Raw genomic sequence first — 25,420 nt, forward strand, 5'->3', positions numbered from 1 at the left:
GTTTCAAGGAGCATGCTTATTTAAAGGGAAGGTGCCATTTCTGCACAATCACTTTCAAACTTAAAATAGAAACCTCTCCTGAGGGTTTCTTTTTTTGAAGCCCCCCCCGGTACAGTCCTACCATCCATAAAGGACACGCGAGAAAGGGTCAGATAAAGTATTTCTAAACTAGATAAAGACAAGAGGGAAGACATCCTTAGTTGGGGAAAACTCATGTTATCCATGATAAGGAGGACGCCTAGCATCTGACTTTCTGTGCTATCTCATTGTATAGTCTGGACATGAGAATTTGGAGACTTTTTCATTCAAACTTCACCATATTTGTTTAGGCTTGGCCTCACATTTTGTGTCTGTAAGTCCTGAAAAACATTTGCCATCTACAGTATGCAGAGGTTATTCAGTAACCTCTTGTCCTGGCCTGAGTGAATTCATTATTTAGTCAGCCACTTGCAACACAGCTACTGAGCTGCCACGCGACATCCAAGAGATTATCATCCCATTTATTTTTATACAGTCCCAGGTATTAAAAAGAGAAATCCAGGAAGGAGACAACTTGATTAAGTTAAAGCACAACATCATTTTTCAGCATAGCAAAAAATATAAGCCAACATATATGACATAGTACTGTTACTAAGGCTTTTGTGTCCTGATTCACCACCCTGAACTGACGTCAGGAATCCATAATTTTGACAAGACACAAAGTTTTTAACAGACCTTACTGGAAAAGCTCCCTTAATGATCTGCATTCTCTGCTCACCCAAAGAGGAACAGTATCCCTGAATATCCAGCATTTCCTCCTGTGAGTCTGAGCTAGTAAGAGAAGTGAGAAAACTTACAAGATAACAAAATTATTCAAAACCTGTGACGTTGTCTTAGCCAGATCAGATGACAACAGACAATAATAGCCTTTAAAATCGCATGTATGTTGCCTACTAGAAGGTAGCCAAAAAAGTAATGCCAAAATTCTAGGCTTAAAAGAAACACTAGGAACAATTTAATACAAACAATACAGAAATATGCAGCAATGGCTGAAGCCTGACCCACAACAGGGAGCTTATCAGAAGTCCTCCTCCATGAGAAGTGGCAGATAGCAGAGAAGATGGTGACGCTTGCCATCAAAGAAGGGGAGAAAAAAACGTTGAAAGACAGTATGTTACTATAGCCACTACCCAGCCTCTGGTCTGAATGATTTAATGCCTTGAGCATGTACAAGAGACTTCAGCCTTTACAAATGTATTTTACATATCTTAATTTCTGGGGCCCAGGCAACCATTTCACAGATGGGCAAACTGAGCCAGACAGATATGCTGCCACTTGTCCAGAGCTGTAGCAACAAATCAAGCCCACCCAAAAACGTAAAGGCCTTTGAAAACACCAATTGCAAACCTGTGAAAAGTCCTCTGTCATGCAGGGAGAGAAGACAGAGGTGATAAAGACTACGACGTGCTAGCAGACCTTGCTTGAAGAGGCAGCTTTTCTTCACATCTATAGCCAAGCTTTTTATCCTTAAGTGACACCATCTGTTCTGACAGACAGTTTTATAAAATTTGAATAAGGTGACCTGGATAAAGTATGCCTGTTATATGGAAATGCCAGTTGTGCGTGGACGTGGAAAGGTTGTGGACAGCTCATGCAACTTCTTTTCCACAGATACCCAAGCACTTTCAGCATCTTGTCATAAAAGGCAGCACAAGTTTTTTCTGACACCCCACAACACAAAGCGAGCCACAGTTTTGGTAACAATGCCACAATAACTTTTCTACCATCTTACAAATGCCCTGCAGATGGCATTCATAAAGATACCCCTTTAGGGTATGTATTTAATTTATATAGGCAAATTTTTGACAGATGAAGTCACACCCCGTCCTCCCCTTGTTTATAGTACAATCACTTCACTGTGTAAGGACCAGCATCAAGGACATAAATATTTTATGCCATAGAACATTTGGCTGACAAGTTCACTGATCACCTGGTTAATGACAGCAAACAAGGTTTGGAGACTGCACTACCATTTGGTGGTCCCTGGAAACCAACAGCAGTAGGAAAAGATGATGGTGGGTCCATGTGAACTGACCTTCCTCTTTCCTCTGACCGAGAAGCTTCTGTCTGAAACTGGACTAGAGCAAAATGTGAGCATCACCTCCCTTCTTTCACTTCTCCTCACCACAGACTGACATGACCATGGGCAGCCTCTGTTCCAGCAAAGATCCCAGGAATGTGACAAGGCTGGTTGCATATCATGATTGAAGGGCACTGGCAAAGTGCAGGCAGGAGAGTTTACAAACCTACCTGCTATCTCGTTTCATGGTTTATCGGTGCATTTGGTCACTTCTTTTATCTGCCCACAAACAGATAAAAAATTTCACTGCTTGGGCGCGAGCTTGTAAGAGAGCAGAGCACTCATTTTTAGAGTAATTGATGGGGATATTTAAGCGTTCTCTAACAAGTCACGAATTCGTGAAATTGTAATTGTGTGTGTGTTCGTGTGTGCTTGTACATATGCTACAGAGACATAGAGGACAATTTTTACCACAAGAAGTGTCACCTGCAAAGTACTTCCTACAGGATGTGAACTAGACTGGATGTTTGTTATCTTAAGAGTACATGTTACTAGAAATAGTTCTAAAGAATAAAGTTTTTTCTATGTTTTAAATTAAAAAAAGAAAAAAACCCCACAAAACAATAGCTTCTATTTCTCCAAGTCTGGTTAACGCTGAAGATTTGAAGGAAGCTGCTGCCCCCTTTTGGCACTAAATACAAATGCAAATACTTAGCACTAAAAACTAGGATTCTGATCACAAATTGCAATTACCAAGTCTTGATTTTGAAGATAGCATAAAACTGAGACAGCTCAAAATACACTTGCCTATTTAGCCAGATCACTCAAGACAACCATGTTAACTTATTATAATACATAGCACTCTTGCTAATATAGAAGTGCCTGTGTCCTTCATTTTAACATAAAATCAGTTTCAAAGTTAGTAATACATGACCTGGATTTAGAATAACCACTTTAGAGGCACGACAGCTCTGAAAATTTCTGTTAGCTCCCTGAACTGTCTTATGACATCCCACGTCTGTCGTAAATTAGCAAAACACCTGAACTGTCACACTGCACAAAAAGGAAGATCAAATAAATAGGAAACTGTGCAGTAACACTCGATAGCTATACAAAAATCCCTATTTATACATAAAAAGTCCATTCCTCAGTTTTAAGCTCAAAGCTGCCAATGCTCAGCAGCTGAGGTGCGTATCCATCGAAGGGTTTAAGTCGTAGCGTCCATTGGGAATCCCTTCTCCCAGAACCATAAACAACCATGTAAATTATAAATGAAACCAAGAGGAACTGGTGCCTTTGTGGCTGTAACCTAAAGTCTCTGATCCTACAAGAGGATCAGCATGGGCAACCCACAGCAGCCTTCTTCACCCACCCTTAGCTGAGGAAGGGTCAACAGTGGCAAACTCACCACAGGTTGTTCCAACAGGGAGTGAACTGGGACATCCCACTTCTTGTCGGAAGGAAAATGTTCAGGGCAAGGATGTTTCCAGCAGCGTAAGCCCAGTGGACTGGATACATAACCACTCCAGTTCAGCAGCGTGACTTTTAATGTTTTCATTCCTCTAAACAAGTTGATAATAAACATAAACACTTGGTCAACAGCAAATATAATATCATTAGATAAAAGTATTTTCATGCCATTCTGTTTTATTCTATCTTACGGAAATAATAGCTGTGCAAATATTTAGACAGTTTGTAGGAAAATTAAGATTTAACCAACAGGACTTATGATTTACAGATATATTTATTAACAATTTGAAGACTTACAATTCAACAGAAAAGTTACCAGAGGTCTCCCAAGCACCCCTGACTTCCAGCTTGTCTGTGAACGCCTGTACTTTCGCTTTGCTTGTTTTCACATTTCCATAACCTCCTGTTTGAGACCCAGCCATTGAAAACCAGGCAGCAGGGAGCCGACGGCCCTGCAACTGATGGAGGGATGCTGGGGAGATGGCTCAGGCTGCAGTTCAGAGGAGCAGTGCTTTTGCATTTCAAAAACGATATTTGAAGAAATACAGAGTGCCAAAAACTTAATGAGGAAACTTAACGTGATCATTATCTCCAGTAGAAAGCTACCAAGAAAAAACAGCACCATTTTAACCAGTTTTCCTGGATTCTTTTATAGGGATCAATGCACGTCTAACATACCTCTCACGGGGGACTGGAAGAGCATCCTCCTGCAGCCTTCAAAACACTGGCAGCTCCGATGCTTCCCCTTGGTACAGCTGGGAGAAAGCCTCAGCACACTAAGCAGAAGGCTGACAAAGAGACACCAAATAATTTTGACAGCTGATTGAATGAAACACTTGTAAAGTGTGTGGAAATTCTACCCAAGTGGCTTCAATTTTCTCTTAAAAAAGGGAAAACCCTTAAAAAATCCTGCTTGGCCTCATGCAGCCATTTGGCCTCTAAGCCCTGTTTGTGTCCCACGCAGCACAGGTGTGGGCATCAGGAGCCACAGATACCAAAGCGCATCAGATACCAAAGTACCTCTGTGGCAGGGTTACGCCAGGCAAACACAGATAAGGCAAGGCTACTCTGGAGCATAAGAAGCAACAACTGCCTTGTTGAGTTTTCTTGAGAAAAGAAAAACCAAAGTCGTCAAGTATTTTTCTTTCAAAGCCAGCATGTTCACCGCTTCGCAACTCCTGGGTTCCCCTCCAGCTGTGAAACTTCTACAGTTTGTGAAGAATTGGAGATCACATCGTATTGGAAAAGACACACTCTGGCCAAAAGGCAAGCTTGAAATATTTTAGGTAATTTTCTTTTCAGGTCGTTGAGCTGAGGTTTTAACCAGCAAAAATGGACTCCCTACACATATCCTGAGTTGGGACACGTTTCTCTTCTTTTCTGTCATGTGTGGATCTCTGGAAAAAAATGCAGAGGACTATTCAGTGACCGTGGTCACTGGGAACAGCCTCTGAGGTCCTTCAGTTGGGCACTGGGACACAAAGAAATTTTGAATGATCTTCCTTGACCCCAGCTGACACAAAATTTTTTTTCTCCTCTTTCCATCCATTTCCATCTTCATTCATAGCTGCCTCTAATCCTCTGCTTGTTTCATGACAGCTCAGCCAAGTGTAAGTTTTCTCTCCTTTCCCTCTTCCATCTGTTGAAGTCACCCGTATCTAAACTCTCCTAAAAAATTTAGCTAAAAAATAAATACTTGCGGTTCTAGCCTGCACCAGTTTTGCATTATACGTCTTTTCCTCCAATGTGACTCAGCTTGTCTATTGAGACAGTTCCTACCCTCCCAGTCTTCTACTCTCTACTTACACATTCTCAATAAATCCTTAAGTACTACCATAATTACACTCCTACCACAGTTACCATTATCTTTGATTTGAGCTCTCTGTTCATCGAGATGAACTTGATGCTTTAGGGCAAGATGACCACTTAAGTATAGGTGAGAGATGATTTAAAAAAAAAATGTAATTCAACACACAAAACAGACACTTAGTCTGAACAAAAAGACTTTAATATCAGGACTAAAAATTATATCTTAAAGATAAGTGTTTTGTAACTTCAGTGGAAAAATCAGAATATACCTATTATTCCTAATGCATGGAAATCAAACAAGCAAACAAAAGACAGAAAAAAGAAAAATGGCCGTTTCCACAATTTTACCCAAATGACTTAATCCCTTGACAGGACTGGGTCTTTATAGCTCTTAGCCAAAGGCTTCACAATATTTATGGTATTGTTAATCAGCCAGGCACTGCAAATATTTCCCTTTTTTCCTTTTATTAAAAAAAATTCAGCAGAAAATGCATCTCAAATAATGAAATTTGAGACATGCCCTATAACTCTATCTTTTAAAAAAATGTACTTGGCTATTAAGCACTGCTGGCTAAGACTGGATTAGTGTCAAACTTCATGTTATGTAGTTTTGGTTTTCCTCATATTAGCTTTTTGGCCAGGTGTGCTACATGCTTAACAGAAAAAGATCACACAGAGAGTTAGGTGTCTGTATTTTATATATAAAAACACAAGAAAATTAAATGCCAGCCTGAATTAGGTGGAGAAACCAGTGCAATGCAGAAGAGTGTATTTATTTACAGGCTAATAAAAATATATTATATTCAGCTTAACTAGATGTATACAGTTGTTGCAAAATGTCCTACCTGCTACAGAAATGAGATTAATCCATGATGTAATAATGTTTGAACAGGTACAATAAAAACATGAATTTTGTTTGATACAACTGTGGATTAACATATATTGAGACAGATACAAACCCTCTTCACTGCCAAGAATACACTTCTACAAAGGAAATACTACATACAGCCTTTGATCAGAGTTAAATTTATTGCCATAAAGCACTTCCTTAACTTACATGCTCTTAATTAACATTGGTCCCAGATGCCAACAAACACTGTCCACCTTTAGCTTAAAATACAATTGTCTCACTGCAGATTTTTTTTAATAGGCAAGGAATTATCTACTCAAAAAAATGGCAAAATTCTCTTTAGAATATTATTTTATTTTTTTTTAAGTAAAAATATATATACACACAAGTAAACCATTTTACACATTAAAAATTAAAAATGAAGTCTGAATACTGACTCTCCTCGGAAGTTCTTCCAAGTCTAATTCATTCAACCTCTGGGAATCAGCAGGACTGAGTCTTCCAGTTACTGACAAAGGGGAGAATACACATTTGTCTATTGAATCGGGAAATCCAAATTTGCAAAACTTTTCTCAGTTTAAATATTAATCTCTAAGCATCTCAGTACGACTACAATAAACCAGTATGTTAAATCAGCTGGTAGGAAGTATGGAGTACATGGAGACAGACTGTAGTGTCTGAGCAAAATCCTCCCATTCAGGGCTTTCTAAACAAAGGTTATAAAAACTACAGGGAAGGAAATCTGGTGATAATTTACTACTACCTAATTTGCCTACTCAAATCTCAATTCCTCAGCAATTGTTCCTTCCGTTGATCTCACATATAGGTTAAAAATAGACAAGGTAAGAGCAGAGAAAGGGTCCAGCAACTTCCAGAAGATGAAGAAAAGAGCACAGCATCATGAGAAACTGGTGGACAAGGAATGTTACATTCTCCCACTTCAGGCTAAAACTGATCAAAAGCATTAAGTGGAAAATAAGGTGTGCCAAGAAGTAAGGAAGAACGAATAAATTAAAAATTTCACCTTTCCCTCAAATAAAGGGAAACTGTACAGGCAAATTTAATGCCTTTTTTAGAAGTCACTAGACTAGTTGGACGAGCCTCATTTCTTAGAGCTGCAGCAAGATTTCATACAGCGGTGATTTTCAAAGAAAGGAAGATCACTACTTGGCTTTGAACTATCCTCTCTGACAAAGAGGACATTGAGTGTCCAGGCCACAGACAGTTTCAGAGCGCGCTCTGCTTGAGTAACTGTGGGAAAAACACAAATCTGGATGCAAAGTTATGGCAGTGGATTTATCTGCTAACACGCAGCCAATGAGTCCTCAAGTTTCTGAAGCTTCAGAAAAAGAAACATGCCTGGGGACCTGTTTCTTCTTCACACAGCTTTATTTTTAAATACTAGTTTCTGTTTGGTGAAAACTGTACAGCTTCAACTGTTTTAAAAACCTTTAACAGTATGCTGTATGACAAGGACTATTATAAAAAATGAACCAAATAATGTTATTCCACTGAGTAAGTGGAACTCATGCGCGCACGCACACACACACAAAACGATCATGTAAATAGCAAAGTTAAGGGATTTATAAATAGCAAAATCTTTGAATAAAGTATATACATTTTTAGGCTTTTTCTATAAACATATATATAGTGCTTCTAGGAGAGACAAGTAACTGTGTTCTACATCACAATTTAGAACATAAGATTAGTTGATGTTACTCTAAAGGCCTTTGAGGTTTTTTCTTATGTATGTACATCCCACAGAGTAACACTCGCAAAGATGTCTTTTCACATTAGTTCCTCTCTCAATGTACAAAATCTTATCTTTTCACATTACAGTTCAACAGCCTGCAGAGCAGTGAACAAGAAAGCCGGAATTGCATGCTGAAATAATAAATGCGATTACAATGTAGAGCTTGCATGTGGACAGTGCTGCACTTCACCAAAAGGTCTACAAATGGAGCATGAGAAACTGGCCAAGAAACCATCCTCAACATTCCCATTTGCAGCCATGCCGTGGGCCTTTAGATGTACACCAATTAAAAGCTATTTTAAGATACACTGCTTTTACAAAAGGAGTAACATTTTGTTTCAACAGTAAGACAATTATAGGTTAATACGACTGCCATAACACAGATAGGGCCAGACACCGTATGATTCTGAGCACCTCCTGTAAAGTACTGTGCACTCAACTTTCAGTTCTTTAAAGATTAATGTGAAACAAATATGTTCAGTACTCATCAAAAGCACTCAGCATTTCATAAGGTCAAGCTAATGATGAGCAACTCAAACCACTCCGCATTAGCAGTAATCATATCCATTCAAGAATGAACACTAAATTGATGATGCTCAGAAAAAAAAATACCAAAGGGCCCACATAATTGTGAGTATTTTTTTAAACTAATTTTGCTTTTAAAACCCCATAATACTCTGTTTAAATACTTTTGGAGCAAGTTTCAAATGGAACAATTGGCAGTGAATTCATTAAAACAACAATGCCAAAAATCTCACTCATAAAATGATCACGGGTTGAAGGATCACGATTAGCAAGTACTCCACTGTCCCATTTGGGTTTTGACAGTCTTTGCTCAAATAAAAGCTCCGGTTTTTATTATTCTGAGAAAAAAAAATGCTTTCTTTTAAAAGTTACCGTTCAAAAATCCTAAGTACAAAGCTCATGGATACAATGGTACAATTCCCCCCCCCTCACCCTTCTAGAGTTAAAGCTTGTTTCACACCAAACTGAACATCAGTTGTCACTTTAAAACATCAGAGGGTCAAAATGAAGCTGGCCACATCTTATTCTACTTCCTTGGGGACATCAGTGAGATTAAAAGTTGAATGTACTGAGGTTATCCTTTTTAGAAATCCCATGCTTTGGTGCTTATTATTAAAAGAAAATTCATTTCACATGCCATGTGTTAGATAACTACTGTGTGTCACGCAAAAGACAGTTTTCCACATTTAGAATTGCTCACAATGAAGCCCTGAGGTAACCGCCTTTTTTCCAGGCAACTGCCTTTTTTCCAGGCAACAGTAATACAGTTCCCTTTGACATTTAATCATCCTTTTACAACCTACACTAGTATATGCAACTTGGAGCAGTCAATATTGATTATCAATTGTTCCCAAAGACGGGACCTGTCCAGTTGATTTTTTGTTTGTTTTTAGGATAAAGACTCAGCAGAACGGGCTAATTTGGGTGCAGTGTCTTCTAACCGAGCTTCAACTGAATTCCCCAGGTCTCCATTTTCATGTCCATCAATACTTGGTTTCTTATCAAACACTGCAAGTTAAAAACAAATTTTATTTAAGGAAGAGAAATAATCTTGGGAAGGACAGATCAGTGAGCCTTATTTCAGAAACTGGAAAGTGTGCTGAAATGACTACTAAATAAGAGCTAATAGGCTTTTAGCAGAACGTAGTATGACAGGAAAACAGAACTGTTTCTATACCTCTCCGATCTAAAAAATGCATTTGAAGAAGCCAACAACATGAAGTGTCAAGGGGAATTAACTACTCCTAGACCAGAGTCAGGAAAAGATAAGAATAAATTTGAATTTCAACCTTTGGGAAAAGGCGATCACAAAAAACCCCCCACAAATTAATTCAGTTGTATCTAAGTAAACCAGGCCAATAAGTGAGGGACCAACCAAAAGAGCTGACAGTCTACTAGTAGGTTAATTGAATTAACAGTGGATTAATTTTACAATGAATATAAAAAGTGTTTTCCAGAAACTGGTTTGCATATTGAGACTCCAGAATTAAACTGCATGTAACACATTTTAGAAGGTTTACCTTGTGAGGGTTTGACATCCACATTTGCATCTTTCCTATCAGAACTTGAATTTGCACCTTCTTCCAATTCATCAAGATATAAACGATAACGGTGTCCACTCTCATCCTCATATTCTACATTTTCATCATCCGAATCAACTTCTGGAGCAACATACACTACTTCAAATTCAATCTCGCCTCTCTAAAATGCAACGAAATTACAAATTTACTTACTACTGCACAGCCACGTAATAGGATTACCAAGATGAGCTAGTTACTAAAACAAATACATTTTACTGTCGTAAACACATTTAGAGTTGTGTTGAATATTTTGGATATGTATCTGAATTAAGTTTTTACTGACCAAAGAAGTACAGCTCTACAGCTAAGATTTACCAAAGTTACCTGAATTTCTTAGTTATGTGCCAATACATTTCAAACAGTGACTTCTAACGAGTAAGTTTTCTGACAAATTAAGTGCACCTGTTAACTGTCTGAAAATGGGAAGCAAGGCAGGAAGAAGATTCTAGATCACAAAACATATGAGAAACATTGTTCGGCTGGAGCTGTCCAGATAAAAGAATAAAACGTATGTCACTAAATAATTATTTCTGTGGGGCAATGTAACAAGCTGATTTCTACCAGCCTTACTGAAGAATCATTAGCCCATACATGAGTTTAACTGAACCAGTACTGACCCAGCATTTTTCTTCTTAAATAGCAAGACATAAGAAGATCAAGTGTAAGGTGATACAGCTTCAGGAATCACTGTTGCTTAGCATAACACTGTGCTTAACAGAAAACATTAAAATTCAAGGTAATTCAATAGGCAGAACACAGGAAGCACCTAAATGTGCCTATGGATAACAGGTCCCAACTGACCTGTTGGGAAAGAATAGTTACAGCTTCTTTATGTTTTGCATCTCTCAGATTAACTCCATTTACTGCCAGAATAGCATCACCAACATGCAGTCCTCCACATCGATCAGCAGGTTGTCCAGGATGGATTTCAGAGATCAGTATTGGAACACCATGCTCCTTCCCACCCTAGAAAAAAAAAAGTAGATTTTAATTAACCACTAGCATAAAATCAACATTCTGGTACTTGCTCTTAAAGTGCTTATTTCAACTTTTATTATAGAAAATTAGAAAGCATGCTTCAGACAAAAAGAATGCATAAGAAGAACACATGAGATGCTTCCCTTAATTCTTCTCCCCACCAAGGAATGGACAAATTTCAAATATATACTCAAAGAGTCAAAGGAGACAATTCTGAATAACAACAACAGTATAAAATCATATACAAGCTGATGAGACAACATCAAAACCTCATTAAAAAAGCATATCAGGCACCATATTGACTTGCAAGAAACAATATTCATATTTAGAATACAAGTATAATAGTCAGAATTTTCAAAATTTGTTGTAAAAAGTTAATACAGCTTTTGTTAGCTGTGAGATGCCAATACTGATACTTTAAAGAAAAAGTTACAATCACAACAGCTAAGCTTTGGAAGTTAGTTCTCAAGATTGTTTCTGCTCTTCTACAGACTTACCACACCTAAAATTCACCATTGGCTAATCTGCTAAAGTGTCTACACCCTAGACATCACTGAAATCCTGTTTTACATAAAGTAGCAGTTACCTATTTCCTAATCTATCAAAATGAGTCTTCAAGTTCTATGACCATAGCTATGGATTTGTGTATGCTTTTTTTCCTGTGTTCTAACAATACATTCACTGATCCACATATTTTACAGAAGTACAAATACAAATTTAAATTGCTTCTTCTGTGTCATGGAAAATAAATGCAAGTATTTACTGTGATTGAAATTCCTAGTCCTTCATGGTCTTCTTTAACTAGCAAAACTTTTCTGATTGGACCAACACCTTGACTCTTCTTTAAGGCATCAGGATCCTAGTTTGATAAAAAACAAACATAGCGTAAATATAAATGTGTGAACAAAAAGTGATGCATTTCTGCATTTTGGGTTTTTTTCAATTGTATACAGGCAGTATAGCAGCAACAGAGTTTTAGACTAGCTCCAGGCAGGACTGACTTACAGTGCCCCTTTACAGACAGGGTATGAAATCAGAAAAGATTCCTCACTATGCACTCCTGATGAGAATAATTTATTTCAATTAGTTCAGTGCTGAGTGATGCACAACACAGAACTTAACTTCAAAAGAAGGAAATCAGCTACATATTGAAAATATAAGGGACTACATGAAGGAATGCTGATCACTGCTGAAAAGTTATATGATGTAACTGCAATTTAAAACTAATCAAATGATAGAAGATGTAATACAGTCCCAAGGAAGAGGTTGCCTGTTCAAGTTTATTTTTATTGTAATAAAAACAAACCATACCAAAAGCCATTCAACTCAAAACTAAAAGAGAGACTAAATAAATCAAGGTATTTATTTTGCTTTTGTTAAGCCGCTGTTGCCATTATGCATACCCTTAAAATCACACATATAGGTATTTGTCCACCAATATTTTATATGCAATTAGCAACATAGGCAGCGAGATCCATCTGACAAACTAAAGTATTTAGAAAGATCAAAGTAAAGCACTTTCCTGAAAATATTTGGTTTTATACACTGAACACTGGGGTGATTAACAGGTCATGTGCCAAGTTGGGTGAGTTCTACCAAGGCTACCTACAGTGAAATGCCTTTTAAAGGTTTTATTTTTAAAAGTACCTTTTGGAGGAAAAAAAACCAAATCAATTCTTTTACAGAGTGTCAATTTATCTGGCCTTTAACAAATTTTTAAAAATGAATTTCAGTTCAATCTAATCCTAAAAATGTTGTTCTTGTTTTTTGTAAATAAGTTAGCTCCACATTTTGAAACCAAGGTAACAAAATTATGCTGTTAAATTCATATTTATATACACACAGCAGAGGCTCAGTTTTCAAAAGGATTGAGTGTTCCTAGGTAAGTCAAAGGAATTGTATCATCTTTCATGGTCATTTATGGGGACATGCTATTCAGCACGGAACTGTCCTTCAGCATACCAAAGAATTATATATTTAGAAGTGACATTTGAAAGAACACAATACTGAAGTGAAAACAATCACAAAAATGAAGAAATAACTCTTATATGTTTTCCACAAATGCTGGAAATTATGGAGGAACGGCTCATCTTTTCAACTTACATGTCCTGGTGGTGCTTGCATTGGTCGTTTTAGATCATTTCGACCTCGACAAGCTCTAATAACGGTTTTGTGGCGGTGAAGGTGTATTTCTGCTTCAAGTTGATTCCAGAGCTTGTCATGAGCAGGTCCCTTCATATCTCGGCCCAGTAACTGAATCTGCTGGACCCTACGTAATGACAAAGAAAGTAAAACAACATGCTGTTTTACAACTGAAAAATCAATGCACTGTACAATTCACACACTTCATCTGGCTACAGCACACAGTCACGCAGCAACTAGTGCAAGTGCAGTAACTGTGGGGTTTTTTTGTTTCTTCCTTTTGTTCAATTAACTGCAAATGTAAGACTTTTCCTACTCAGTCTTAACTTTAGACCTGCCTCTGGGGATGCAAAGGAAGAAAACAACAACAAAAAACATCTCATGCTAAGGGACACAGATTGACTTTACATACCTTCCAGCTAGTTCCTTATCTAAATACTTGGCTGCCAATCTTGCTCCATAAACCTCAGCCTGAAGCACAGCTATGTGTCGACGAAGAGCTTCATTTTCCTTCCTCAGCAACTTCACCTCAGCTTCCAGCTGAGCTTCTTTTACTTTTTCTTTCTTGTTAGCTTCAAGTTCCCTTTCCTTAAAAAAAAAAAAAAAAAAAAGTTGAAAGCTTTTATCTAAGTTAATCATGAAAGAGCACTTACTTCACTTTGTGTGTGCTTAAACAGTAACTCTCCTGTGTACAGGACATGCATGCAGGAAAAAAATGAAAGCAGGGACTCTGGCACTGCAGCTAGTGGTTTGTACACTCCCCTTGCGGGAAAGGAGGCCTTGCATTCAACTTTGTGCTCCTGACATTATTTTTATCCAGCTTGCAACTCTTTAGCACAAAATGCATATACTGGTTCAAAGTCCAAGGACTGAAACTAGCAACAGTGCTTCCTTCTCTCTGTCACACATAGGTGGCAAAACTTAAGTAGCCTGAATATGGTCCTCACTTTCTCCTGTGTTCAAATATAAGATTCATGCAATGAGAGAGAAGATTATTTTTAAAATTAAAATCACTAAATATTTCAATTTGATAATATTCTTTAACTATTTTAATACAATTTTTAGTATGACCAGATGTCAAGGAAATGTTCTTTAAGTCTGTATATCCTTAAAATGACAATTATTTTCATGCAAACAACCAAGAAATGTCCAGCCATGGACATTTCCAAATCAGACTCTGAAGACCACAAAAATAAAGCTAGAGATTCTACACATGAAGATGCCTACCCTGACAAAACTTAAAAGAGAAGTTAGTGCAAAATACCTTTGTTAAAAAAAAACAAAACAACCCAAACACACAAAAAACACTCTAAGAAACATACCTTCCCCCCCACCCCCCTCATGAAAAAGGAATTATGGAAATACAAATTACTTCCCTAGTGGTCCATCTCAAATGTACAGAAAATGCATAGTCATTATCTTTTCTAATACCCAGAGCACCACAGTCAAAGGAATTAGTATGCTCAACTCAGATTGCTATTCTTTGAAATCTACTTTAAGAAGAGCACATCTGATTACTTGTATATTTTATATCTTTTTTATATCCCTTTTACAAAGTGGGGAGAAAAAAACCACCGCAAACCAGGAAAACAGTAGAGACACAGGATCTATTACTGTTCCCTTTTAAAAATGTCCATCAACTGAAATAGCAATAAAAACTAAGTTCACCATAACACGTTTTTGAAGACATTCAGAGTACCTTAGAAGTGTTCTTTGTACTTGTACCAATTACATCATTAAACAAATAAAACCAGGAGCTCCTACTAAAAAAGCGATAGGACAGAAACAAAATTTTACAGAACTGGCAAGACAAATCTGTTATCAAACTGTGAATATGCTTATTCACAATTCCACTTATTCCAAGCCTGGATATAAAACCATAAATATGGCTGATATTACCATGTTTGAGATATTAAGAAAGGTTGGTCCTTCCAAAGAGAGGTATTTTCACAATAGGTATGTGTAGGCATTTATAGCTATTTGCCAGAAAGACAACTCTGAATTTGATGGACTCTACAATCTCCCTCATCTGTTAAGTATTTGTATCAGGTTAAATGAATGGAGTATGTTACATGTATATGCATATTGGCCATGAATTGCCTAGCATACTGCTCAGGAGGAGTGGCACAAAGATTGCTTGAAATCGCTGGCATTTCGCTTCCTGTAATTCCCATACTGACCCAGTTTCAGATCAGGTTTGACTCCACATGCATGTTAGAAAACCTGTCACACAAAGCTTCTTCTGGTCTCTGGCCTTTGTGTTGGCGGCTGTCTTGTGAGATGACTCTTCAACAAATCTCTTTCTGAACTGCAGGATCACTTGTAAGCCAAGAATTTTGACATTTGGAGAACAGGAGTTTCTAAAACTATAGCAATTCTCTCTCTTATTATGACAGTCTTGGGCTATTTTAATTAACATCTACTGCCAGTAGCCAAAGGGCAATTACAAGAATTCAAGAGTGCCAACACGCTGCGTTGCCTCTGCCACACACTTTAGCTGTAAGAAGGGCCACAGTTCAGACATAACGCTCGTTTCGCAGTAGCTGGAGAGTCCGTTTACAGATACAGTGTTCCTGTAACACTTAAGTTAGCTATGTACATATTGCCAATATTGCTCTAAATAGTATAGGCCCCCTGTTTGTGCGTGTGCTCACTTTTAGAACAACTTTTATTTGACAAATATAAAAAGACAAAGACTAGAATTTGACAGGCATATGAAGGTACGTTATTCACACCCAAACTTCCATTTTCTTCCTCACTGGATATTTTTATGATTTCTTTACTGAATAGAAAGTCATAAACTAAAAATTCATAGTAGCTTTGCAAGTAATTTGCTAGAATGTACCAGTCCTGTTTTCTATTCAGAAAAAAGCTTTAGAGATGCATGAGTTCTTTGATGTATCTGAAATACACCTTGGGAGAAGAATTCCAACCTCTCCCAGAAAAGTGAATTGCTAAAGTGATCCAAGATATTTGCTTACCCTAGCCAATTCCATGTAGCACTCTTTATTGTATTTATACAAAGTAGCCAGCTTAAACACTCTCATTAAGACTGAAATTTTCCATTTATTTTCTCTGAATTTGATTCATCATTCAAATTAACTTCAAACAGAAAGTCAAATGTTATATTTCTAAGTGGTATCGCTTTTAGCCATGCATTTTAAATGTTATTCCTAAAATATGAGGAACAATGTAATCCCACAGAATTGTTTTTTCCTATTTTCTCCATTACTATGACTATCACTCTGTGACAGAGGTGGAAAATTATACCCAGAAGCCATTCTTAACGCTACTCCGGACTGTCTCCAATTGATCACCACGAAGAAAAATCAAAGGTTTGCAATACAGAATATCTGAAGATGTACTGAAAGAACATGTCTTTTTTTGACCAACTGTCATGAGATGTGGTAAGTCTCCAAAAATCTTTAAAAAAAATTGATGAAGTTACAGAATCATTTCATGCTTTCCAGTGTTCATAGTATTGCATAGGTTCTGCAAAACAGAAAAACCTGTATTTTCTGTTGGTCATATTAAAAAACCACCAAACCAAAAATGCAACTGCAATGTTGAAGATCAAAGCTTACTGTTACCAGCTATGCTGTGGCTTTTCAAAGAACAAATACTGAGCAATGATAATGAGGTATATAACATAATAAAATTGGAAAAGCTGTTTAAAAACCTTTCAAGTCTATCACCATGAAAGACCGAACGAGAAAAATTAACTTTGTATGACGTCTTCTTCTTATCTATGTATTATTGAGTTTGGGCTGTTTTGGGCTTTGGGCTGTTACACAAGCCAGTAAATCACATTAAAGCATGCCCATAAATCTCCCCTGAGAAAAGGGAAAACAAGGAAAAGTTGACAGGATTTTTTTTTAAAATACAATACACTGATAGATGTGTACAGTGTTTATGCTTTAGAAATTGTATAACACCTTAAAAATTTTTGAGATACTGCCAGCACAATCTTTCAGAATGTCGGGTTGTCAGGTATCACCCCAAATTAGCTGTAACAATAATAAATAAAACACACACAGACTTAGGAAAGAGGACACGAAAACTAGAAAAGGAAAACTAAAAGGCAAAGAAAATTCTTTACACAGCATCTTGCCAACAGACAGGAAGAAGGAAAAAGCCAGATCTGTTTTGCCAGTTTCTGAGGCCAACATATAGAAGTTGTTGCACAAAACAAAAGCACTGCTTAAACATAAAAAAAGGCAATCAGCATACTTACCATTTCATCCACAGAAAGGACAGACTTAAGACAGAAGAAAAGAGTTCCATAATTAGAGAAACAGGCAATAGGAACTTCAAGAAAATACAACAACATAAATGACTTATTCCAAAAGACATTTACCAGCAGACTCTGTATTTCATTAGAAGGCATAAAGAACAAGCACATTGCTATAATTGCACTTAGCAGCAATTTTGGTATGTTGCAGTGAAAGTCATTAAAAATCTTATTAAAAATTTTAACCTTATTGTAGTATTAAAAACAATACCTTCTCCTAAAATACCAAGAATCTCTGTAAAGAATAGCAAGATAACGTGAAATTCATGAAAGCAATTTTGAAAGTATCATAGGAAATATATTCTGTAATATAACATCTGTTATACAGATAATAGATTTTTTTCCTTTCAGAAAGAATAACAACATATGTATTTCAAGAGGGACATAAAGGACAGGGAGAAATAGCAAAAAAGATGTATCAACTGCAAAACTCAAGGAAAAAAAATCCACTAGGAAACTTCACACTCTTACAAAGAAAGAGTTATTGTACCTGGACTAAGCAGATACACCACCCCTAAAAAGGGATTCAGCCTAAACTACATGATGTTATCAGTTGCTTAGCAATCTGAAACATTTAAAAATGTCCTAGTTCACCACTATGCACAATTTTACAGTTTGCAGAGCACCCATTTATGCTAAGTCTACATACAAAAGAAGAGTAGTTGTCGTTAACAAAGCAAGCAGGAAGTTAACTAGTACAGAACTTTACTTCCCCATCGCATATTATGTTGAGACAGTCCCTCTGCCCTCAGAGGCTTTCTGACTGCCAGGTCAGCACCGCAGTTTTTATTTACCTAAAACTCAGACTTCCCATTGTATTGTCATTTAAGCAGCTTCAGTTTTTCTTGTTCAAGCTGCCCTGACCTTTATAGCTTTCTGTATCTACAACAGTTTAAAAGTGAGTTTCTCTCCATTAGAACTATGAAATCCCTAAAGGCAAAGTAAAGCAAACTCAAAAGATTAGCCCTGATGTTTGTAAAAAAGGAGGAACTAACTGGAATTAAGGAGAGAATATCTGTCTAGGCTGTTAATAAATTCAATTTCAACACAGATAAAATCTGAAATAATGCAAGTAAAATGTATTTATTGTCACCTGTGGGAAAAAGACTGCTGTCAATAGCATGGAGATTTAATATATCTTTAGAAATTGTTTATAACAAGGTAAGGGGAAACAAAAAGGTTAAAAGTATTACTCTCTATGTCACTCAGAAGTTAAGTCTCACTAATAAAATTTAGGGACCGAAATCACTCAGTGATGTGTTGAGTGATTTAAAAAAATTGCTACATGTAAACCTGCAGCCGAACACTGACAAAATGCTGGTGACGTTTAACTAATGCTTATTTACAGGGCCATAACAATTATTAACAGCTCTGAAGAAACTTCATCATGCTTAACCCATAATTCAATACAGAATAAATTATGTGCAGACAATCCAGAAAATGTTACTCTTATACTGAATATGCAAGTATGTAGACCTAGGAACATAACTCTAATTCAATTACAGCTTTTGGATCTGAAACAAGAAGAATTTGGGTTACTCCTGTTGTTCAGTGATTAGCCTAGATAGCCTTTAAGCCTTATAGCCTATTACTGTGTTTAATTATACATTAATTAACAGGACAAAATAGCAGAGGAGACTAATCTAATCCACATATGTTGGGACTAGGTATTTGCAACGAACCTGTGAAGCAATTTTAAAAACAGCCAGAGAGCTAGACTTTGATTTATGCCAACAGTTAGAAACCACAATCTATACAACATTACTTTTCTTTTCTAATTTACAAAGTCTCAGTATTAGAGCCTGAATCTGTGCTGTGGCTAGTAACAAGGTAGACTACACTCTGGTTATCAGTCAATGCCAACTAATTGCACAGATTAATTATTGTTAACTTTTGGTGGTCTTTGTAGAGGTTTAAGTTTCTAAAAAGCATATAATACAAAATTATCAGTGGTTTATTGAGTTCTTTGATGACAGTCTGCTGCATGTAGCAATGGATAGCACCGTAGATGCACCTGCAGCATTCTTAAAGAGAAAGAATGACAACAGAGAGGGAACTCTGATGCCATCTACCCCCTCTCTGTATGGCAAAACAATCCCATTCTTACTCTTATCAGACTATAACTACAATAAAAAACAATAGACTAACCTCACTTTAGACTTTTTTAAGATACATGAAGATTTGGTTGTATTTGTATATTGGAAACTATTATCTTTTGCAAATTCTGTCTCCAGAAAAGCTTTATAAACCACCAAAATATTTTCTTATTCTACTTTAAGAAACCACTAAAAACGGTTTATGTAAAAACAACTTCTTAAATTCTTATTCATTATTTTGATGTTATTTATGTTATTTTTAATGGTTTCTAACAACCAACCACAAATGTTATTTAAAAAAGAAAAAGTTAACTCTAACATTTTTAAAGTGAAAATTTGTAACCAGCTTATTCGCACCTTCCAGGGAAGAACTTCAGCCAGGAGAGGGGAAAGTATAACATAATCCTCCATTCAAGCCACCATACTCACCAGTTTTGCCTTGATAGCCCCAGAATCAACACTCTGACCAGTTTTGGCATGTAGCTGAAGTTGAACAGCATGGAGTTGCAAAAGCTGATCATGCACTTCCTTTTCCAATACCGCTTTCTCTGCCTGCGTTTCTGTCAGTTCAGACTTCAGATCAACTAACTGTGCCTGTGAATATATAATCCATCACTGTAATTAGAGCAATGATTAAATCAGAACTGTGATACATAAATATGTCATTTGCTGGTACATATATGCTAGATATGGTGTAATACAGATTAAGAGTACATGCTGTCACAAGTTCCTCTGTAGCTCAACTTAAGCACTGGATCGTTTGCAGGCTCTTCTACTCCCCAACTGCCACCAAATTCATTCCTCCACAGACCCAGCATCAAACCACCATACTGCTGAAAGTAACAGTAGCTGGGTTTTTCCTCACGCGGACAACGGCATGTGATGCTGATGTCAACTCCGAAACAGGGCAACGGCATTCAACCTACGTAGGACTTACAACCATAGCAATGTAAAAACAATTTAAAACTTTAAAAATACTAAATCTTATTGAAAAAAAATTATTTATCAAAGTAAAATGACAATTATTAATGCAATGCTGAAATCAAATAACCCAATTTACAATTGGTCTGTTATCAACAGCTTAACTGACATAATAAATGAGGCGGGCAAACCAGAAGCCATGAATTAACATGCCCCTAAAATGCATTTGTAGAAAACCAGGAATAGCTATCAACTCTTAAAAAAGTGGTTTTGAAACATTTTAAATATAGTTTACATGTAGTATGTATATCTGGAATAAAAGAACAAGTTCTAACATGTTTACCAGGTTACTTACTATCCTGAAGTAGCATTTTGTAAGATAAACATTTATATATAAAAATATATTTATATATATTTATATATAGAAACATTTATATAAGCTTTAAAGCTACTATTTGCCAAAAAAAACACAGAAGATGATCTCAGGGGAGAGGAATTTTGATCATGCTTAATATTTTTAGGTAAATTCCCAGATTATATTTTTGCTTCCAAAAATGTGGAACTAAAAAGCAAAACAGAAAAGCCACTGATTCTTCAAAAAAAACCTCTCATACTAACGTAGGGTATTTTAGGTAATTTAATAACATTATAGTAATGTTCAAATTTGCACTGAATATCAAATTGCAAGCCAACAATCACCCCATTCAACTACATAAATCACTGCTTTAAAAGGTCTGTATCAGTAAAAAAAAAAAGTAAAAAAAAAAAGAAAAAAGTAAAAAAAAAAAAGTTAAAAAAAAAAAAAAAGGCAGGAAGGATTTGACTATCAGTGGGGAGTACTTACTGGGTCTAACTTTAGGTACACAATTTAGATGGACAGCCTCCTTAAGCTTCCAGCATAATTATCAGACATAAGTAGGCTCTTCCAGAGGTGATTCAGAGCACCTAAATTAGAGCGCAAGTTGATGAGATGGGTCAAGCCAATCTCCAGCTTGCTGCTGCCAAGAAGAATGATCTCCCTTCCTGCCCCCAGCCATGCCCCTCGCCCCGCATCCCCAGGACCGGAGAGCTCTGCTGATTTCAGACCAGACTCCCCAGAACACAGCAGAATCACCTCTCTCTGTCTGCTTAGATGGAGCCTCAACAAACCAGGTTAGCATTTACTTTTTGTCAAAGAATGGGGCTGCATGCATTTCCACCTTCCACCTGCCAGAATGACAGAAAGCTTGAATAATTTGTAAACCCTCGCAGAACTCTAAAGCAGAAATTACCTTGTACAGTAAGGTGATATTTAAAATACCATAAAGTCCTATAATTTTAGAGAAATGGGTTACTTGCAAAACTGCATTGTTCTCCTTAATGACCAACCACTGCTAAAGTCTCTCTGCTATGGATTAGCTACCCTCAAACAAAAGCAGACACACACCTGAACTAAAGTAGCAAAAAAAAAAAGGGGGGGGGGGGGGGGGGGGAATCACCAGCATAAGAGGTGATGATATAGTACAGAGCAGATAACTATGTACCTTCATTATTAAGGTCTGTTTGACCCAGTCACAATGTCACATAATGTATAACAATATTACTTCTGCTTTATTATTATTTGTTGTTGTTGTTATTATTATATAATGTATAATGATATTATTTCTCCTTTTAAAAAAGACCACTAATGTCCTCCTCCTTTCACACAGGTACTAACAGCTAACATGCTAACTTTTATTACTTTTTTATACACACAGAAACACTCATCCATTCTAATTTGCAATGCCTGGAGAAGCAGAAAGTGCCAGGACAGATAAATTACAGCAGCTTAATATTGCCCAGCCTCACCTAGCAGAGAATGGCACATAAGGAACAGAACAGAGTTCTGGAAAAAAGAAAAAAGTTATTTCCCTGTGCAAATTACAAAGCAGCGAGAATGATGGCTACCAGTTTTGCGACATGCATGATGTTCCAAAGGGATCACAAAGAGACTGTCAAACTCATAATAAAAAAAAAAAAAAATAGTACTCTGCATATGACCTAGGATTTAAATTCATATCCTGCTGTTTTAATAAAGAGAGCAAAATGAGAAATGGTATAAGCGTACATCATGGAAGTAATCTATTTACACATTATGAAAAGTCATAAATCTATCCCCAGGAACAGATGCAGATACAAGAGTCACACTGAAAAGCAAACACAATAAGCTGGTTTCAAATCTTGTGATTTTCTGTGAAGGCTCACAAACTTCACATTATTTCACAGAAGTTCTGCCTTTCTCAGCTTGGCCAGCTCACTTAATTCTCCTTTATACTACTCTTACTAGCACTGGTTTTTATCCACACTGACTCACTTTGTTATAAAGGAATCACGTGGAAAGACCACTGGAAATTCAACAGCTCTACATTCAATTGTGGAAGCTACTCAGTAAAAACCAGAGAGGGGGCAGAGACAGCAGAGGAAATGACGAGTACAAACAAGAACTATCTGTAAGGCCATGCCTCCCGAGAGCACCATTCACTGCATGGGGCAGGGGTTCTACAGAGAAAGATGGTGCCAGATCATATAATTATAATGTTTCAATTTGCATAAGCACAACGAGGATAAATTACTGTTGCATAAGCAACTGTACCAATCCTTTAATTGGTAGCTTTTTGGATGTACTTTCCAACAAGACTGTCGAACGAGAGATGTCATGTATTTTGAAGTCACGTGCGACTGTTCTAGAATTTGTGGAGAAGCCAGTTGGGGCAGAAGTAATGAATGCCCACCCACAGGAGACCATTGAGCTTCATGGTTAGGAGACATTAGGAAGAGTCACCAAACAACAAATAGAGAACAGAAACTTTCATTGGGGAACAATAAGGGGCAGAGGTTGAAGAGAAGGTAGTATGTTTACTTTCATAACATCATTTAGCAGTAACTTGCTGATTCAGCCAAAAGAGGAACTCTTCTGTACTTAAGGCAGTATTCAACCGTGCAGATCAGCAATTATCACGCATTATCAAGTATCACACTGCAAGGTAACACCTCAGTTTCTCTCTCCTAACTCATTTGTGAGTCTATGCCCTAGGCAACACACAGGTAGCAGCAGGACTGGATTGTGGCTCCTGGAAGCATGATTTAATCATGAAAACCTACATCTAGCCCTATAGCACAGTTGGAGAGAGAACTGGAGAATCAAGCAGACAGGATATGAGAGACTGAATTTGCACAACTCTTTTTCCTTTTCTTCTGACACCTGTTGGCAAGGTCATTGCCTTTTGAGATATGCTTATTTGACTCTGAAGTCTTGGATACTTTTCTCAGACCAAAATCTCTAACTGGAATTCAGTGCCAATGGCAATGGGAAGTGCTCAGTCTGGGCCTTACAATGGAAGCCAAAGCTTACTGAAATCAACCAGAAAATAACCAAGTTTCTTCTTTACTAAAGGAAGTCAGACCATTTGTATCAATGCCCCAATTTTCCCACCTCTGTTTTCTGGGGACAACGATCACTAACTTTTCCTGAAGTGTTCTGAGAAATGTTTCAGTTCAATAGTGGCTGCTGAGAACTCTTGTGAAGGTACGTAAATGGGACACTATGGAAAAGACTAAGAAAAAAGAACAGCATGACTGACAGAATCACTTATTTTTCTAAAGTACCTCACTCAGGCATGTTCTCCAATGTATCAATAATTATTAGACACATTACTGTTAATTTCTTTGTATTTACTGTCCCAATTACAACCCATACACTGTCAACTATACAAGACATACTCCTTGGTTTCTTACCTTTTTTCTCCTTGCTGTTCTGAATAAAAAAACAAACCAACCTTTAATACTGATCTGATCTGTCTGGGGTGGGGGGAGGACAGGTAATCCCACAAGTCTGGTTTTTTATTTTCTTCCACAAAGTACCAGTAAACACATGTTATTTCAGAGATACTGTTTCAGATTATCACTCCATTGTTCTATAATCAAGCTACTTCTAAGTCTAAACAGAAGTCTACAATTCGAGTAAATTGCAGATCTTGGTCAAATTAATCAAATAGTAAAACTCAATATTTGTCTTCCAAACAATCTTAACACACAGATGATACCAGAAGAATAGTTTTGAAATGCTAACTAAATATTTACTCAATTTTGGGGCATATTTTGCCATTTACCAGATATTTTCTATTTCACAGAAATCTTACACCTATGAAAATTAAAACAAAATTTCAATTTAAATAACTCAAGAATTTATAAATTATTCTTTTTTTCCATAAGATATAAAAGAAAGTAAATCATGGCATTAAGCAACAGACAAATACTTATTCCGTAGAGCATTCAAAAATATTATTACATAATTTTTTTTTAAAAAAAAAAGCTCTAGACAAAACAGTCCAGATGCAATGTCCTCCCATTTTTAATCAACAGTTCTTATTTCTTGTTCAAGCAGTTATGAGTTATCAAAAAGTTGTGTTTGATATAAGTCATCTTATACTAAATATGTATTTTAAGCTGTCAGTATAATCAATTTCAGCTTAAATGCTGGGACTGATTGCACTGACAGTCACGGAGTTCTTGAAGTCATAACCAGTGTTTTTCATTAGGAAGGAGAGGGCTTTGAGCCTTAGAAACAAAATAAATATCATTGAGGTCTCTTCCGATTATTTTGTATCATACCTCACCATTTTTTCATATGTTGGTCTGAACTCTCATAAAAAACTACGTATTCATCCACCTGTACATTTTTCATAGAAAAGTGACTGTTAGAATATAACTACGCAAAAATAATTTATTTCTATAAGATCTCAGAGCCATACTCAAAGATCCTATGCTAAGTTTGTATGTAATGAAGAATAAAAATGTGGACCTTGCCCTGAACAACTTACAATGTAAACACACGAAGGAAATGATGAATAAATGCAACATGAAAGAGAAGTATAAATACAGGGGTATTTGTGTATAGAACAGCACAACAGGAAGAAGACAGATGGCAT

General features: G+C 36.8%; 1 protein-coding gene across 1 annotated transcript in view; it reads right to left on the minus strand.

The window, feature by feature from the left end:
- Positions 1 to 7,558: 7,558 nt before the first annotated feature.
- GOPC (golgi associated PDZ and coiled-coil motif containing) overlaps positions 7,559 to 25,420 on the minus strand; it is a 30,841-nt gene continuing 12,979 nt past the window's right edge. The window contains exons 2-8 of the mRNA XM_075498621.1: positions 19,983 to 20,147; positions 13,579 to 13,754; positions 13,128 to 13,293; positions 11,788 to 11,883; positions 10,848 to 11,012; positions 9,987 to 10,167; positions 7,559 to 9,474 (exon numbers count right to left, since the gene is read on the minus strand). Of these exons, the coding sequence (XP_075354736.1) occupies positions 9,356 to 9,474; positions 9,987 to 10,167; positions 10,848 to 11,012; positions 11,788 to 11,883; positions 13,128 to 13,293; positions 13,579 to 13,754; positions 19,983 to 20,147 (1,068 nt within the window). The 3' untranslated portion in view covers positions 7,559 to 9,355. The remainder of the gene's footprint in view (positions 9,475 to 9,986; positions 10,168 to 10,847; positions 11,013 to 11,787; positions 11,884 to 13,127; positions 13,294 to 13,578; positions 13,755 to 19,982; positions 20,148 to 25,420) is intronic.

The sequence above is a fragment of the Mycteria americana genome, chromosome 3, assembly GCF_035582795.1.
Source record: "Mycteria americana isolate JAX WOST 10 ecotype Jacksonville Zoo and Gardens chromosome 3, USCA_MyAme_1.0, whole genome shotgun sequence".
Lineage (NCBI taxonomy): Eukaryota > Metazoa > Chordata > Aves > Ciconiiformes > Ciconiidae > Mycteria > Mycteria americana.